Source organism: Manis pentadactyla, chromosome 4 (genome assembly GCF_030020395.1).
Source record: "Manis pentadactyla isolate mManPen7 chromosome 4, mManPen7.hap1, whole genome shotgun sequence".
NCBI classification, from domain to species: Eukaryota; Metazoa; Chordata; class Mammalia; order Pholidota; family Manidae; genus Manis; species Manis pentadactyla.
In genome coordinates this window covers 63,783,309-63,803,269 of record NC_080022.1, presented here as the reverse complement: position 1 = coordinate 63,803,269, position 19,961 = coordinate 63,783,309, and the positions used below count along the sequence as shown (strand labels likewise).

The 19,961-nt window shown below is 36.5% G+C and overlaps 1 protein-coding gene across 1 annotated transcript in view; it reads right to left on the bottom strand.

Moving 5' to 3' along the window:
- MSH4 (mutS homolog 4) overlaps positions 1–19,961 on the bottom strand; it is an 84,424-nt gene that overhangs the window by 21,767 nt on the left and 42,696 nt on the right. The window contains exons 9-11 of the mRNA XM_036890319.2: positions 4,219–4,293; positions 1,783–1,847; positions 498–667 (exon numbers count right to left, since the gene is read on the bottom strand). Coding sequence (XP_036746214.2) covers positions 498–667; positions 1,783–1,847; positions 4,219–4,293 — 310 coding nt within the window. The remainder of the gene's footprint in view (positions 1–497; positions 668–1,782; positions 1,848–4,218; positions 4,294–19,961) is intronic.

The window sequence follows — 19,961 nt, the reverse complement described above, 5'->3', positions numbered from 1 at the left end:
CTATTCTGTAACATTCCATCCTAACAAATTTCCTCACTGATCCCTGTAGGTTTCCTGATGTCTGTACTTTGGTTTGTACCACTGCCAGTAGGTGGAATTCTTTACTGGGCTATTATATCTCTGAAAAAAGATTCCAACCTCTATACTTCCACATCCAGTCACTCTCTACTGATAGCCTGCATTTTTCACATAATTTATACGTAATGTTGTATGAAGGTGAACTAACATATCCTGGCCTTCAGATACCTCTATATTTAAGTTTGAAGAAACTATATTTAGGGTTGGAGAAAAGAATAGACACCTTATAACACTTTGAGATCTTCATCTTTAAAAAAAAATTTCCTTAAATGATAATGTATGTTAACTTTCTGTTTTGATTAACAGAAAATAACTTTAAAATATGTATGGCTAGTTATCACCAGCAAAAAACATAGCATGTTCTCAAAAAGCTTGTTGTATTTCTAAAAAAAACAGAAAAATATGTTCAAGTAAATTACCTGCTATGTCATCTACAATCTCTGTATATGTTCTCCTAGCAATGTCAAGAAATTCATTTATGTTAGACCTCACTGCATAACACTTCTGAGTTCTCATGTTCAGGCATCCTTTCATATATCTTGCATCATCATTAATTACTGTTTTAATCTTTTCAAGTATGATTCCAAACCTAAGAACATTATAGGCATTAAGTCAAACAGTTATTTTAATTTATAATTTGAGTAATTTGAGTCATGGTTAATGATAGCAAATAACATACTTTATTGAAATCACGATTGAAAACCATTTTGAAAGTAAATGATTAAGCAATTTATATAATTTAAATTACATAAATTAGAACTGTGACTATATCAATTTTAAACTATTTTGTCAATCCAAACTAATCTTCTAAAATAACATGAGGTCACCAAAAAAAATTCTACAACTGCCAGGAAAAGATCTCCCAAATTATACATAATGACTGTGCCTGTGAGTATAAAATATATCTCTGAAGAATTATTACAAAATTCTGGCTTCATGCTCATTGACAGATAAACATTTCCTTATACCATGTATCGATCTCTGTATTAGGTTCAGGGATTCAAAGGATTAACTTATAGTCCTTGTCCTCAATTGGGGAAACAGAGACTAAACCTATATTGTGAGACAGTGCAACAAGCACCCCGCAATTATCAGTAATTAAGTACAGTGATCATACAAACCAGAAGTCCTATTTTCCTAACCTTTTGTTTTATTCTGTTCTGTATTTTCTTTGTAATTAATTTGGTTTTATTATTAACCTCAATTTGCAGTCTCACACAAGGTGTGAATCCTGAATAAATAAATAACAGCTTTTAAGTATCACCAGCTTTTTAGGTCAAGAACCAAGGTGCCACTGTTAAAAACAATATTAAAAATTAAATTCTATTTAGATCTTTTTCAGTATTCATATCTACTATTTTTTGGTTTCATTAGGTCCTTCATGATTTTACAAAAGAGAGGAAGTACTTTTGTATTAGCAAGTCTTTAGATGGAGAATGGCTGAAAAAAGAAATATTTAAATTATGTATGATTTCAATTTTTAATGTCATTCTAATTGTCTCCTAACATAAATACTCAATGTACTATTACACTATTTATTCATATTTATAAGATGTAATCTATAATTAGAATTTTGATGAATATTTTAGTTTGTTAACCAAAGCTTGAGTAATTATTTTACAAAATATAACTAGAGTTCTTAAAATCACTTAGGATCATGAAGAAAATAATCTGATGCTTTATGAACACTTGAGTGACAAAGACCTCTCATCTTCCAAAGAACCACAGTAAGCTCTTAATAAAAGTGTGTTACAGTTCTTCAGGGCAATCTATAAAAGAATGAAATAAAGATAGTTAAGGATTATAAATTATGACATTATTCAAACAGCATTCTATATTTCTTTAATACTTCATAGTTAATCCAGTACTTTCTTACTTCGTCTTCTCATATATATATACTCATAGAAGATATTTTGGGTGTGTAGGTGAGGACAGACGGTATCTTTCCCATTTTCCAGATAAAGAACTCATGGTTAATCAGTGGTATCCACTGCTTTACTATTCTGATTTTTATTTTTATTTTTCCTAACTAATTATCAACATTCACCTACTTTCTTAGAGACTGATATATAAACAGCTATCATTGTACATTCAGAGTACTCCACATAAAATTACATTTGGGTTAAATATTAAACTTAAAAAAATGCTTTGTATATTTATAAATAGAGCAATTTCTCCATTCTTACACAGCAAAAGTAGAGATTTTATTTTGCTTAATAGAAACTATGAATGACTACTATTTAAACAAACAGAAAAAAAGAGAAAACATAATTTTCCTGACTTTTACCTCCTATTTTCATTTGCTATGGGGCAATAACAATAACTTCTTTTGCTTATAAATATAAAAATAATATGTATATGTTAATAAAAACCATAAAATTCATAAGAGCATAAAGAAAAAATATTTCATCACTCATAATTCTACCACTTTTCCAAAGGTAAATAATCTAAATACTATGGAATATTCTCTGTCACTTTTTCAAATCAAAAATTTTGCATCATTGCATGCTCTTTTTCTCCCCCACATCATAAGCAACAGAAACTTCTCTCATAGTAAAAAAATTTAATAAGTCATAATATTCTAGCCTGTGGGAAGCAAATAATCTCTTCCCCTAATTATTGGAGTTCTACACTACTTATGATTTCTCACTAACACAAAAAACACTGCAATGACCATCACTGAGCATAAATGTTGATCAACATTTCTTAGTCCTTTCCGACAGAATTCTAGTAGTATTACAGCATCAAAAGATATATTTGTAAACTTTACTATCAAGTATGTGCAATTTGTACTTCTTTCAGCTGTCTATGAAGTTATCTGTTTTATCATTAGCAGTAGGTTGTATCCATTAAGAAAAAAAATCTTTACTTGATAGATTAAAAACTATTGTATTAATTTGCACTTCTTTGACTAATAGTAAGGTTGAACTTTTTTGGGTATTTATTAATCACTCTGATTTCCATTTTCTGGATATTTTCTATATTTCCATTGGCATTACAATATTTTTCTATGAAATTACATGAGTTTTATGATGACAAATTAATATTTGTCTGCTACTTGTTATAAATTTTTCCTTATCTTGGCTTTTACTTTTGTCTTTCACATATCAGTTTGAAATTTGTTTCATCAAACCTATCAATTTTGGGAGATGATTTATTATACCTCTTTCAACACTTCTGAAATATTTTGCCCAATTGATTTCATTATATATATTTATTAGAATGAACTCTGTAACAAAAAGTCTCTACATTTTTCATTATTTTTTCTTTTAAAAAAGTGGTTATCACTTTAATTTTTAAAATATTTTACACAGTAAAGTATTTAAAAATAGATGAGAAAATCACATTTTATAAACATTAGAATCACTTCGGATAGGAGTCACCAATAAATACTAAAATCAATGAGTGAAAGTTTGAGGAAGAAAAGGTTATTTATACTCTCAAAGTATCATTCCACAGATTACTTATAACTTTACAGTGAAGAAATTGATTAAAATGAATATCTCCAAGAATGGGGAAATGACATCATGTGCATCCTGATGTAATGTTCTGAGAAAGATACCAACATGGCTCATAGAATTTTACTCTCAAATAAGGATAAGCTGTATTTAATCATGAGGAAACAATCACACAAATTGAGAAATATGCTATAAAACAAATGACCCTTACTCTTCAAGATGTCAATACTGTGAAAGACAAAGAAAGAATGAGAAATTTTTCAGTGAATAAAAGCATAAAGAAACCTGACATTAATACAGTGCATGGTCTTAAACTGGACCCTGAATCAGGGGAAAAAATTCCATAAAGAACATTTGGAAAATTTTGAATATGGGCTATATACAATAGTATTGTATTGACATTAAGTATCCTAAATTTTTAAATTGTATTGCTGTTATGTAATAGAACATCTTCCTTATTAAGAGATATATACTTAGTCTTCAGGTACAACTTATTTTCAAATAGTTCACTAAGAGCAATAATAAGGATAATAATGTGTGTGTGTGTGTGTGTGTGTGTGTATAAAGAGACAATATTGGAATACATTATACTAATCTTGCAACTTTCTCTAAGTTTGAATTCTCTCAAAACAAAAAGTTAAAAAAAAAACAATGTTAGGCATGTTTTGTTAATATAAATTACCTTTAAAGGATCCACAAGTTCCAACGTATGTTTTAGGTATATTAAATTTGTTATCTTTGATTCAGCTGCATTAACCTATTAAGATAGAAATCCAAATGTGGACATGATAAATATTTACTATAAGAATGAGTTTTCCTCTTAAATATTCTACACTTATCATATTCCACACATATTTATATACCAAGCAGGCCAGGATGCCAGCCTTAGACAATGGTTATAAATTACTATCACATCATAATAAGCCAAGAGCACTAGTCTCCTGAAAATCTGACAATGAGTTTACCTCATCATGTCCAACTTTACTTTCTCTTTCAGCCTCTCAGATTCAGTTTATACCTAGAGAACAACATGGATTTCCCTCATTGCTTCCTAAAGTATGAAAATTTATAAAACAATTTTCATAATTCCAGTGGTCCAAACTAATTATAATTTTTTTCAAAACAAAACATCAATAATCAAAATTTTATAAATTTTTATATAAATCAAATTATACTATCTCTAGAGTCAAACAGTGGTACTAAACTGTTTGGCTCTAGAGATATGAGGACTGTTTTGCAGATAGACTAATTTATCAGTACTGACAGGGAGTTCTACAATATTACAATTATAACATAATGTACTTAACATAGTGCTGTTCCTTTTTTTTTTTTTTTTGGTATCATTAATCTACAATTACATGAGGAACATTATATTTACTAGACTCCCCCCATTACCAAGACCCCCTCACATACCCCATCAATGTCACTGTCCATCAGCACAGTAAGATGCTGTAGAATCACTACTTGTCTTCTCTGTGTTGCACAGCCCTCCCCATGTCCCCCACTACATTATACATGCTAATCGTAATACCCCCTTTCTTTTCCCCCCCATAATCACTCCCTTCCCACCCATCCTCCCCAGTCCCTTTCCCTTTGGTAACTGTTAGTCCATTCTTGGGTTCTGTGATTCTGCTGCTGTTTTGTTCCTTCAGTTTTTCTTTGTTCTTATACTCCACATATGTGTGGATTATTTGGTAATTGTCTTTCTCCACCTGGCTTATTTCAATGAGCATAATACTCTCTAGCTCCATCCATGTTGTTGCAAATTGTATGATTTGTTTTCTTCTTATGGCTGAATAACATTCCATTGTCTATATGTACCACATCTTCTTTATCCATTCATCTACTGATGGACACATACGTTGCTTCCATTTCTTGGCTACTGTAAATAGTGCTACGATAAACATAGGGGTGCATCTGTCTTTTTCAAACTGGGCTGCTGTATTCTTAGGGTAAATTCCTAGAAGTGGGATTCCTGGGTCAAATGGTATTTCTATTTGGAGCTTTTTGAGGAACCTCCATACTGCTTTCCACAATGGTTGAACTAATTTACATTCCCACCAGCAGTGTAGGAGGGTTCCCCTTTCTCCACAACCTCACCAACATTTGTTGTTGTTTGTCTTTTGGATGGTGGCCATCCTTACTGGTGTGAGGTGATATCTCATTGTGGTTTTAATTTGCATTTCTCTGATGACTAGCGATGTGGAGCTTCTTTTCATGTGCCTGTTGGCCATCTGAATTTCTTCTTTGGAGAACTGTCTGTTCAGCTCCTCTGCCCATTTATTAATTGGATTATTTGCTTTTTGTTTGTTGAGGTTTATGAGCTCTTTATATATTTTGGATGTCAACCCTTTATCAGATCTGTCATTTATGAATATATTCTCCCATATTGTAGGGTACCTTTTTGTTCTATTGATGGTGTCCTTTGCTGTACAGAAGCTTTTCAGCTTGATATAGTCCCACTTGTTCATTTTTCCTTTAGTTTCCCTTGCCCGGGGAGGGAGATATGTTCATGAAAAAGTCGCTCATGTTTATGTCCAAGATATTTTTGCCTATGTTTTTTTCTAAGAGTTTTATGGTTTCATGACTCACATTCAGGTCTTTGATCCATTTCGAATTTACTTTTGTGTATGGGGTTAGACAATGATCTAGGTCCATTCTCTTACACGTAGCTGTCCAGTTTTGCCAACACCAGCTGTTGAAGAGGCTGTCATTTCCCCATTGTATGTCCATGGCTCCTTTATCAAATATTAATTGACCATATGTTTGGGTTAATATCTGGACTCTCTATTCTGTTTCACTGGTATGTGGCTCTGTTCTTGTGCCAGTACCAAATTGTCTTGATTACTGTGGCTTTGTAGTAGAGCTTGACGTTGGGGAGCGAGATCCCCCCACCACTTTATTCTTCTTTCTCAGGATTGCTTTGGCTATTCGGGGTCTTTGGTGGTTCCACATGAATTTTTGAATTATTTGTTCCAGTTCATTGAAGAATGCTGTTGGTAATTTGGTAGGGATTGCATTGAATCTGTATATTGCTTTGGGCAGGATGGCCATTTTGACAATATTAATTCTTCCTAGCCAAGAGCATGGGATGAGTTTCCATTTGTTAGTGTACTCTTTAATTTCTCTTAAGAGTGTCTTGTAGTTTTCTGGGTATAGGTCTTTCACTTCCTTGATTAGGTTTATTCCTAGGTATTTTATTGTTTTGATGCGATTGTGAATGGAATTGTTTTCCTGATTTCTCTTTCTATTAGTTCATTGTTGGTGTATAGGAAAGCCACAGATTTCTGTGTATTAATTTTGTATCCTGCAACTTTGCTGAATTTTGATATTAGTTCTTGTAGTTTTGGAGTGGAGTCTTTAGGGTTTTTTATGTACAATATCATGTCATCTGTAAATAGTGATAGTTTGACTTCTTCTTTACTGATCTGGATTCCTTGTATTTCTTTGTTTTGTCTAATTGCCATGGCTAGGACCTCCAGTACTATGTTGAATAACAGTGGGTACAGTGGGCATCCCTGTCTTGTTCCCATTCTTAGAGGAAAGTGCTCTTTTTTGCACAATACCTGGATTGTTCTGTGATCATATGGGTCATTTTAGAAGAAATACCAAAATGAATGTTGTTAGCACCAAATCAAGTTATCTCATGCTCTCTTTTAATTGATCTCTGTAACTAACTGGAAGATTAAAAAGAAATAAAATTCTCCACAAGTGGAGAAAGACAAATACCATATGATTTCACTTATTTGTGGAGTATAAAAACAAAGCAAAACAGAATGATCAAAACATCAACAGACTCACAGACACTGAGAAGTGACTAGTGGTTACCAGGCAGAAGGGCTTGTTGTGGGTAGATGGGGAGGGGGAGGGGGATAAAAGGGTACAAAAGTCTCAATCATAATATAAGTTGGTTATGGGGATGGAAGTACAGCATGGAGAATATAGTCAATGATTCTGTAACATCTTCCTATGTTGACAGATAGTAACTGCACTAGTGAGGGTGAGGATTTAATAATGTGTGTAACTGTTAAAACACTGTGTTGTATACTTGAAACCAATTTGAGATTGTATATCATTGATACTTCAATAAAAATATATTATGATTACAGTAAAAAATTCTCCAAACAGAAGACAACCATTATCACTATATCAAAGAACATCATCTCCCCAAAGTAGCCAAGACACCCTTGAAGAAGAACAAGATAGAAGGACTACTGTATATAACTTATAATAAGGTTAGAGTAACTAAGAAACTGTGCTATTGGCATAAGGACAGAGAAACCACCAGAGCAGAATAAAGAGTCTAGAAACAGATTCAATCATATTTAGACACTTGATTTATGACAAAGGTTGACTGCAGAACAGTGGAGAAAGGAGAGTATTTTCAATAACTGGTGCCAATACAATTATGAATCCATATGAAAAAAATGAAATGTGGCTCCTTACTCATACCACATACAAATATCAATTTCAGGTGAATTGTAGATCTAGACATTAAAAAGTAACATAATAAAACATAATTGATGATTGGCATTCACTAATCACAGGGTCAAAATCCAAAGTTGTTTACTTCTCCCCCAAAGTCTGGCTTTTATGGGTGCAGAAAAATCATGGCCAAAGTTGTTTGCTTCTCCCCCACAGTTTGGCTTTTGTGGGTGCAGAAAAATCTTACTAGAAACCTTTCAGTCACAAACTCCAACATCTGTGTTTTGCTTCCTATCCATATGGGACTTTCTCACTGCTGCAGTAATAAAGGGATTTGTGATGCCTTCCCCTCACTCCTCCTGCCTCCTGACCAACCCTGGTAATTTTCCCATGAGATATAGCATGGCAAGCTATCTCCTCTCAGGAACTGTAAGTAAAGTAATTCTCCTTTTAGAGATGGGAGAAAAGATGGTGGCATAAGAAGCGAGGCAGAAATCTTCTCCCAAAATCACATAAACCATGAAAATACAGCAAATACAATTAATCCTGAAAAGGCAACCTGAAGATTGCAGAACAGACTACCTACATCTGGGGAAAAGAGAAGACTTCACAGAAAAGGGTAACATAGCAAAGCCATGATCTGGTGGGACCCAAGCCTGCCCCCACCCCAGCCCACAGGTAGGAGGAGAGAGTAGAAGCCCAGGACTGCTGAACACCTAGCCATGGAGATCTACTCTGGTAGCATGAAACCACATTACATAGTGCTCTGGAGATTAGTGGGGTTGGAAAGCAAAGACAGGTGGAATACTCACAGAGACTAAGATTCCAGCCACTTGTGGAGAACAGATACCCACAACCAGGCCCCTTGGGACAAAAAAAAGGTGAGCAGTTTGAAAGACTTCCCCGAAGTAAGAGGGATTCTAAAGTGGCAAAGATTACACAGAGCTCACTGCTCAGGAAAAGGGGCAGGTAGTAAAAACTTTTCTAGCATGCTCAACCCAGCAGGTTGGGAACTCTTACAAGCTTCAGACGCTCCATTCAATTAGCTAGCAATGCAGCCCCAAGACTCCCACTGAAGTATGCAGCCTGCCACTCCTTCCTCCCAGCCACCACCAGTCCTGCTCATGAGCCACCCCTGCCATCACACCAGGTCACCCAGAGGATGGCCCCAACCATGGTCAGGGTCATAGCACAGAGGCTTGTCTCTGCACTCACCACCCACTGGACAAGGCAGTGGAGGCAGGTGCTACAGCAGGAAAGGGAGGAAATGGTCCCAGCCAAGCTCTTTCCTCCCAGCAGGCACAGGTTCTGCTAGACTATGACCCCTGCCATTGCTGCAGGCACACAGCAGTTCCAGAGAGTACAGCTTCTGGGCACTAGAGGACACCACCTACACAAAGTTATTACTCCATAGGAAACTAAAAAATTGAAGTAGCAAAAGAACTTAGTCCAAACAAAATTGCAAGAAAACACCAGAAAGAGGGCTTAGTGAAACTGAAAACACAGGTCTTCTTGATAAAGATTTCAAAATAAAAGTCATAAACAGGCTTGCAGAGATACAGAAAAACACACAATATGTCAGGGAAGACTTCAACAAAGAGACAGAAACTTTGAAAAAAATATAGTCTCTGAAATGAAACATACAGTGGAGGGATTTAAAAGTAGATTAGATGAAGTAGAGGAGACAGTAAATGAAATAGACATTAGAAAACAGGAAAACAAAGAAGCTGAGGCACAGAGAGAAAAAAAGATTTCTAGGAATGAAAGAATAAGAGAGCTGTGCAACCAATACAAACAACAGTACTCACATTATAGGGGTACCAGAAGAAGGGAGAGAAAAAGGGATAGAAAGTCTCTTTGATGACATAATTGCTGAAAACTTCTGCAATCTGAGGAAGGAAATAGTCACTCGAATCATGGAGGTGCAGAGATCTCCCAACACAGGGAACCTTAGGAAGACAACACCAAGATATACAATAATTAAAATGGCAAAGGTCAAGGACAAGGAGAGAGTACTGAAAGTAGCCAGAGAAAGAAAAAAGATCCCTTATAAAGGAAGCCCCACCAGGCTATCAGCACACTTCTCAGCAGAAACCTTACAGGCCAAAAGGGATACATATTTAATGTAATGATACAGAAAGGCCTCCAAAGAAGAATACTCCACCCGGAAAGTTTATCATATAAATTTGAAGCAGGGATTAAGCAATTTCCAGATAAGCAAATTTTGAGAGAATTCACCAAGACCAAACAAGTGCTATAAGACATTTTAAAGAGACTGCTGTAGGCAGAAATGCTCCTAGGGCTAAATAGCTGTCACCAGAGAAAATAAACCCACAGTAAAGGGAAGACCAATTAATTACTAAGCAAATACAAAATTAAATCAACTACAAAGTTAGTCAAGGGATACACAAACAGTACAGAATATGACACCTAATATAAAAAGTGGAAGAAGAAGAAGAAGGGGAGGGAAAAAAGAACCTTTAGATTATGTTTGAAATAACATAATAAGCAAGTTGAGTTAGACTGTTAGACAGTAAGGAAACTGCCCTTGAACATTTGGTTACCACAAATCTAAAGCTTTCAATGGAAATAAGTACATATCTATCGACAATCATCCTAAATGTAAATGGACTGCATGCACCAATCAAAAGACACAGAGTTGCAGAATGGATAAAAAAACAAGACCCATTTATATTCTCCCAACAAGAGAGTCACTTCAAATCCAAAGACACACAAAGACTAAAAGTGAAGGGATGGAAAAAAGATATTTCATGCAAATAATAGGGAGAAAAAGCAGGAGTAGCAGTACTTATATCAAACAAAATAGATTTCAAAACAAAGAAAGATAAGGAGACAAAGAGGGACATTACATAATGATAAAGGGTCAGTCCAACAGAAAGATGTAACCATTATAAATATCAATTCACCCAATATAGGAGGACCTAAATGTGTGAAACAAATACTAACAGAATTAAAGGGGGGAATAGAAAGCAATGCAATCATTTTAGGAGAATTCAACAAACCACTCACTCCAAAGGACAGATCAAACAGACAGAAAATAAGTAAGGAGACAGAGGCACTGAACAACACATTTAAACAGATGGACCTAACACATGTCTATAGAACACTACACTCAAAAGCAGCACAATACATATTCTTCTCAAGTGAACATGGAACATTTTCCAGAATACATCTCATACTAGGCCACAAAAAGAGCCTCAATAAATAGAAAGACTGAAATTGTGCAAATCAGTTTTTCAGACCACAAAGGTATGAAACTAGAAATAAATTACGCAAAGAATAAAAAAAGCCAACAAAGACTTGGAGGCTCCTAAATAATCAATAGATAAATGACCAAATAAAAACATAGATCAAGCAATATATGGAGACAAATGAAAACAACTAATCATTACCCAAAATCTGTGGGATATAGCGAAGCCTGTTGTAAAGCAGAAAGTATATAGCACAAAAGGCTTGCCTCAAGAAAGAAAAACAATCCCAAATGAACAGTCTAAACTCACAATTAATGAAACTAGAAAAAGAAGAACAAATGAGGCCCAAAGTGAGTAGAAGGGGGGATATAATAAAGATCAGAACATAAAGAAATAAAATTGAGAAGAATAAAATAACAGAAAGAATCAATGAAACCAGGAGCTGTTTCTTTGAGAAAATAAACAAAACAGATAAATCCCTAGACAGATTTATCAAGGAAAAAGGAGAGTGGAGAATCACAATGGTCACCATGACATACAAAGAATTATTAGAGAATACTATGAAAAATTATATGCCAACAAACTAAAGAACTTAGAAAAAAGAAACAGGAGGAATCATTATGTTCACGACAGACATACAGTTATTAGAGAATACTATGAAAAATTCTAGGCCAACAAATTGTATAACCTAGAAGAAATGGACAGCTTTCTAGAAAAATACAAACTCCCAAGACTGACCCAGGAATAAACAGAAAATCTGAACAAATCAATTGCCAGCAATGAAATTGAACTTGTAATCAAAAAACTACCTAAGAACAAAATCTCTGGCTGAGATGGCTTCACAGCTGAATTTTATCAAACATTAAAGAATGTAATACCCAACCTCCTTAAAGTATTCCAAAAAATAGAAGAGGAGGGAATACTTCCAAACTCATTTTATGAGGCCAGCATCACTCTAATACCAAAACCAAGCAGACACCACAAAAAAAGAATATTACAGACCAATATCCATGATGAACATAGATGCAAAAGCACACAACAAAATATTAGCAAACCAAATTCAAAAATACTTCAAAAAGATCATCCATCATGACCAAGTGGGATTTTTTCCAAGGATGCAAGGATGGTACAATATTAGAAAATCCATCAACATCATGCATCATATCAACAAAAAGAAGGACTAAAATCACATGATCATCTTCATAGATACTGAAAAAACATTCAACAAAATTCAACATTCATTCATGATAAAAAGTCTCAACAAAATAGGCATAGAGAGCAAGTACCTCAACATAATAAAGGCCATATACAACAAACCCACAGCCAACAACATACTTAACAGCAAAAAGCTGAAAGCTTTTCCTCTAAGATCAGGAACAAGACAAGGATGCCCACTCTCCCCACTTTTATTCAACATAGTACTGGAGGTCCTAGACATGGCAATCAGACAACACAAAGAAATAAAAGGGATCCAGATTGGTCAGGAAGAATTTAAACTTCCACAGTTTGCAGATGACATGATATTATACATAGTAAGCCTAAAGAATCCACCAAAAAACTACTAGAATTAATAACTAGATTTGGCAAGGTTGCAGAATACAAAATTGATACACAGAAATCTGTTGCATTCCTATATACTAACAATGAACAAACAAAAAGAGAAATCAGAAAAACAACTCCATTTACAGTTGCATCTAAAAGAATAAAATACCCATGTCTAAACCTAAACAAGGAGGTGAAAGACCTATACCCTGCAAATCATAAGACACTCATGAGAGAAATTAAAGAAGACACGAATAAATGGAAATCTATCCTGTGCTCATGGAAAGGAAGAATTAACATTGTCAAGATCGCATTTCTGACTTTTATCTACAGATTCAATGCAATCCCTATGAAAATACCAACAGCATCCTTCAATGAACTAAAACAAATAGTTCTAAAATTCATATGAATGGGGGAGGAGCCAAGATGGCAGCATGAGTAGGACAGCAGTAATCTCCTCCCCAAAACATATATTTTTGAAAATACAACAAATACAACTATTCTGAAAAGAGAGACCAAAAGATACAGTACAACAGCCAGGCTACATCTACAACTGCGAGAACTCAGTGCCTCGCAAAGTGGGTAAGATAGAAGCCGCAGCTCGGTGGGACCCGAGCGCCCCTCACCCCAGCAACTGGTGAGAGGAGAGGAGTCAGAGCAGGGAGGGAGAGGGAGCCAAGGACGGCTAAATACCCAGCCCTAGCCATCCGCACCGGGAACACAGTCACACAGTGCGTCAGGTGCTGGATACTAGGGAAACGGGATAGTAAAACCTGCAAGTGGGTCCCCACAGCCAGTGCTCCTGGGACAAAAGAAAAACGAGTGCTTTTTGAAAGTCTTAAAGGGACAGGGGCCTCACAGCTGGACGGAGGCATCCCAGTGCAATCAGCCCAGCAGCTGGGAATCCCAGGGAACTCTGGGCACTCTAACCCCCTGGGTGGCAGTGCAGCTCTGAGGCCCCTCACGGTGATAAACAGCCTCCCACCTGTTCTCCCTCCGGCACGCCCTGCCATAGCAGAGCAGCAGCCTAAAAGTGGCCATGCCCACAGCAACCACGCACGGAGCTTCCTTCACAGTGGCCCAGGCAAGAATCAGAGACCCCATCTGCAAGCAGCTGCCCAGCACAAGCTGCTAGGGGTGGCCGTTCTCCCAGGAAAGGAAGGCCAGGAGCAAGTGGAAAGGGTCTTAGTTCTCCCAGCTGACAATGCACCAACTGCTTATTACTACCTCTATCACCATGAAAAGGCAGAAGAATTTGATGCAGACCAGACTAATCCAGATATCCTCCCCTGAGAGGTAATCTGAGGAGATAGATTTAACCAATCTTCCTGAAAAAGAATTCAAAATAAAGGTCATAACCATGCTGATGGGCTTGCAGAGAAATATGCAAGAGCTAAGGAGGGAGAATACAGAAATAAAACAATCTCTGGAAGGACTTAAAAGCAGAATGGATGAGATGCAAAAGGCCATTAATGGAATAAAAATCAGAGAACAGGAATGCAGAGAAGCTGATGTAGAGAGAGATAAAAGGATCTCCAGGAATGAAAGAATATTAAGAGAACTGTGTGACCAATTGAAATGGAACAATATACACATTACAGGGGTAGCAGTAGAAGAAGAGAGAGAAAAAGGGATAGAAAGTATCTGTGAAGAAATAATTGCTGAAAACTTCCCCAAACTGGGGGAGAAAATAGCCTCTCAGACCACAGAAGCACACAGAACTCCCAACAGAAGGGACCCAAGGAGGACAACACTAAGACACATAATTAAAATGGCAAAGATCAAGGACAAGGACAGAGTATTAAAGGCAGCCAGAGAGAGAAAAAAGGTCACATACAAAGGAAAACCCATTAAGTTTTCATCAGACTTCTCAACAGAAACCTTACAGGCCAGAAGAGAATGGCATGATATTTTTAATGCAATGAAACAGAAGGGCCTTGAACCAAGGATACTGTATCCAGCACGATTGTCATTTAAATATGAAGGAGGGATTAAACAATTCCAAGACAAGCAAAAGTTGAGGGAATTTGCCTCCCAAAAACCACCTCTACAGGGTATTTTAGAGGGACTGCTCTAGATGGAAGCACTCCAAAGGCTAAACAGATGTCACCAGAGAAAATAAAATCACAGCAAAGAAAGTGGAACAACCAAATACTAACTAAGGCAAAAAATAAAATCAACTACCTACAAAAGCAGTCAAAGGAAAAACAAAAGAGCACACACACACACACACACACACACACACACACACACACGAAAACACCTAACATACAAAGAATGGAGGAGGAGGAATAAGAAGGGAGAGAAATAAAGAATCATCAGACTGTGCTTAATCAATAAGCAGATTAAGTTAGACAGTAAGATAGTAAAGAAGCTAACCTTGAACCTTTGGTAACCACGAACCTAAAGCCTGCAATGGCAATAAGTACACATCTTTCAATAATCACCCTAAATGTAAATGGACTGAATGCACCAATCAAAAGACATAGAGTCACTGAATGGATAAAAAAGCAAGACCCATCTATATGCTGCTTACAAGAGACTCACCTCAAACCCAAAGACATGCACAGTCAAGGGATGGAAAAAGATATTTCATTTAAACAACAAGGAGAAAAAAGCAGGTGTTGCAGTACTAGTATCAGACAAAATAGACTTCAAAAGAAAGAAAGTCACAAGAGATAAAGAAGGACATTATATAATGATAAAGGAGTCAATCCAACAAGAGGATATAACCATTCTAAATATATATGCACCCAACACAGGAGCACCAGCATATGTGAAACAAATACTAACAGAATTAAAGGAGGAAATAGAATGCAATGCATTTATTTTAGGAGACTTCAACACACCTCTCACTGCAAAGGACAGATCCAACAGACAGAAAATAAGTAAGGACACAGAGGCACTGAACAACACACTAGAACAAATGGACCTAATAGACATCTATAGAACTCTACACCCAAAAGCAACAGGATATACATTCTTCTCAAGTGCACATGGAACAATCTCCAAAATAGACCACATACTAGGCCACAAAAAGAGCCTCAGTAAATTCACATGAACCACAAAATACCCTGAATAGCCAAAGCAATCCCAAGAAGGAAGAATAAACCTGGTGGGACTACACCTCCTAACGTCAAGCTGCACTACAAAGACACAGTAATCAAAACAATTTGGTACTGGCACAGGAACAGACCCACAGATCAATAGAACAGAATAGAGAGCCCAGATATATGTCCATGCATATACAGTCAACTAATATAAGATAAAGGAGCCATGAATATACAATGAGGAAAAGACAGCCTCTTCAACAACTGGTGTTGGCAAAACTGGACAGGTACATACAAGAGAATGAAACTGGATTATTGTCTAACTTCATATACAAAAGTAAACTCAAAATGGATAAAAAACCTGAATGTAAATTACGGAACCATAAAACTCTTAGAAGAAAACACAGGCAAAAATCTCTTGAATACAAGCACAAGAAATGTTTTCCTAGACACATCTCCTCAGGCAAAGGAAACAAAATCAGAAACAAACAAGTGGGACTACATCAAACTAAAAAGTTCTGTACAGCAAAGGACATCAGCAGAACAAAAAGACATCCCATGTATGGGGAAATATATTCAAAACCAACTTATCTGATAAAGGGTTAACATCCAAAATATATAAAGAATTCAAATGCTTCAACACCTAAAAAACAAATACCCGGTTAAAAAATGGGCCGAGTACCTGAACAGACACTTCTCCAAAGAAAAATGCAAATGGCCAACAGGCAAATGAAAAGATGATCCACATTGCTAATCATCTGAGTAATGAAAATTAAAACCACAATGAGATATCACCTCACACCAATTAGGATGGTCACTGTCCAAAAGACAAGAAATAACAAATGCTGATGAGGACACAGAGAAATGTGAACCCCCCTACACTGTTGGTGGGAATGTAAATTGGTACAATTCCTGTGTAAAGCTGTTCCGCAAAAAACTAAAAATGGAATTACCATTTGACCCAGTAATTCCACTCCTAGGAATCTGCCTGAAAAAAACAAAATACCTGATTTGAAAAAATACATTCTCCCCTACCTTTACTGACTTATTATTTACAATAGCAAAGAGATGGAAGCAACCTGTGTCCATCAACAGATGAATGTTTAAAGAAGATATAGTACATATACACAATGGAATATTATTCGGCCATAAAAAAGAAATCGTACTGTTTACAACATGGATGTATCTAGAGGGTATAAGCTCAATGAAATAAGTCAGGCAGAGAAAGACAAATACCATATAATTTCACTTACTTGTGGAGTACAACAACAAAGCAAAACAAAAGGAACAATACAGTAGTAGACCTACAAACACTAAGAAGTGACTAGGGGTCACCAATGGGGAGGGGTTGGGGTGGGAGTGTGGGAAGGGTGAAGGTGATAAAGGGGTACAATTATTCACAATCACAGTATAACCAGTCATGGGTACAGTAGTACAACATGGATAATAAAGTCAATGATTGATAGATAGTAAATGCACTAGAGGGGCTGAAGATTTAATAACATGGGTAACTGCCGAATGACTGTTGTATATTTGAAACCAACAGATACTGTATATCAATGATACTTCAACAACAACAAAAAATGAATGCCAAGGGGATGTGTGTGACAGACCAACAGCATTTACATCATGATACTGAGTAAAAAGCCAGCTATGAAATGGGAAAAGATATTTGCAACACACAGTACCAACAAAGGGATCATACAAAATGAAGCTCTACAAATAGAAATAGAAGATAACCCAAAAGAAAAATGGGCAAGAAATGTGAAGAATACTTTTATACTTTTACAAAAGAAAATACTCAAGTAGTCAATATACATATAAAAGGATGCTCAACCACATTAACAGAATATGTAAGTTAAAATCACAATGAAATACCATGATATCAACTATTATGACTAAAATTTTTAAACTGACAATATCAGGTTATAGGGAAGAGTAATGGGAATTCTCATACACTACTGATGGGAGTGTAAATTGGTACAGTCATTCTGACAAACATTTTGGCAAGCATTTTTTCATTAGCCACTAAAGTTGAAGATAATCCTATGACTCAGAAATTAAACTCCTATGTACCCAATAAAAATATATGCACAATTTCATTAAAAAGCAGGTACAAAATAGTTTATCAGTATAATTTCTAATTGCCAAAAACTGTCAACCGTTTAAACATCTAAAAACAGTGAAATGAATAATAGCATGGTTACATAGTAGAATATTATATAGCGATGGATATAAATGAGCTACAGATACATGCAACAACATGATTAAATCTCATAAACATAATGTTGGCCATTAGAAGAAGCCAGAATACAATAATGAGTGATACTTTATATGTAACGCTTTTAGGACAGGTAAAACTAAATTATAAAGAAAAACAAGGAAGTGATTACTAAAAAGAAGTTTCTTTTTGAAAGGAGGTAAAAATAATGAATGGGAAGGAGCAGAAGGGGAGTCTTTAAAGTACTAGCAATATCTGTTTTTTACCTGAGTGGTCATTACATGGATGTTCACTTTGGCAATGCTTGAGACTAGGAACAACAAATGCTGGCGAGGATGCAGAGAAAGGGGAACCCTCCTACACTGCTGGTGGGAATGTAAACTAGTTCAACCACTGTGAAAAGCAGTATGGAGGTTCCTCAAAAAACTCAAAATAGACACACCATTTGACCCAGGAATTCCACTCGTAGGAGTTTACCCTAAGAATGCAGGAGCCCAGTTTGAAAAAGACAGATGCACCCCTATGTTTATCACAGCACTATTTACAATAACCAAAAAATGGAAGCAACCTAAGTGTTCATCAGGAAATGAATGAATGAAGAAGATGTGGTACATGTACACAATGGAAACAAATCCTACCATTTGCAACAACATGGACGGAGCTAGAGGGTATTATGCTCAGTGAAATAAGCCAGACAGAGAAAGACAAGTACCAAATGGTTTCACTCATCTGTGGAGTACAAGAACAAAGCAAAAACTGAAGGAACAAAACAGCAGCAGAATCACAGAACCCAAGAATGGACTACAAGATACCAAATGTAAAGGGACTGGGGAGGGTGGATGGGAAGGGAGGGATAAGGGGATTAAGAGGCATTATGATTAGCACACACAGTGTGCATGGGGGCATGGGGAATGTGGTACAACACAGAGAAGACAAGTAATGATTCTATAGCATCTTACAACACTGATGGACAGTGACTGTAATGGGGTATGTGGTGGGGACTTGGTAGTGTGGGAATCTAGTAACCACAATGTTGCTCATGTAATTATATATTAATGATACCATAATAATAAACAAATAAATTTCTGTTTTAAGTCACTCACTGTGTAGTAGAGTGGCCTCCCTTTTACAACACAAGTTTAAACTGTACTGGTCCACTTGTACATGGATTTTTAAAATAAATATATTGAAAGCATTTTTGGAAATTTGTGACAATTTGAACATTTGTTTTTTAAGACACACACTATATAGTAGATTAAAGACAGTGGCATGAGGGGTGAGACAGAGAACTCCTACAACAAACACATATAATACAAAAATAAAGTTAACACAACTAATCCTAAAAGAGCAACAGGAAAGAAGGCTGCACCAGACTACATACACCTGAAGAACAGAGCAGACCTCACGAAACAAGGTAACATACCAAGCCTTGATCTGGTGGGACCCAAGCTCTTCCCCCACCCCAGCTCACCAGCATGAAGAAGAGAAATGGAGCAAGGTGGGGGTGGAAGCCTAGGACTGCTGAACACCCAGCCCTGGAGATCTGCCTTGGGAGCACAAACCTACAATACATGGTGCTCTGGAGATTAGTGGGGTTGGAAAACTAAGAGAGGCAGAATACATGGAGAGACTGAGATTCCAGCCATTTGTGGAACACAGAGATCCATATCCAGCTGCTCTGGGACAAAGGAAAGGAGAGCAGACTGAGAGGTTTCTTAGCAGCAAGAGGTCTGCTGAAGGGGTGGGGATTGCACGGAGCTTGCTGCTCAGGAGAAGGGATAGTTGGACAAGATTGTCTGGGTGTGCTCTGCCCAGAATGTTAGGAACTTTCAGGAGCTTCAGGTGCTCCATCCACCAAGCTGGCTATGCAGCTCCAAGGCCCCCCACTTTAAATTACAGACTACTGTGCCTTCCTCCTGGCCTGCTGGCACTGGCTTGCAAACTGGCAGTCCTTGCCCTGGCATCAGGCTAGCCA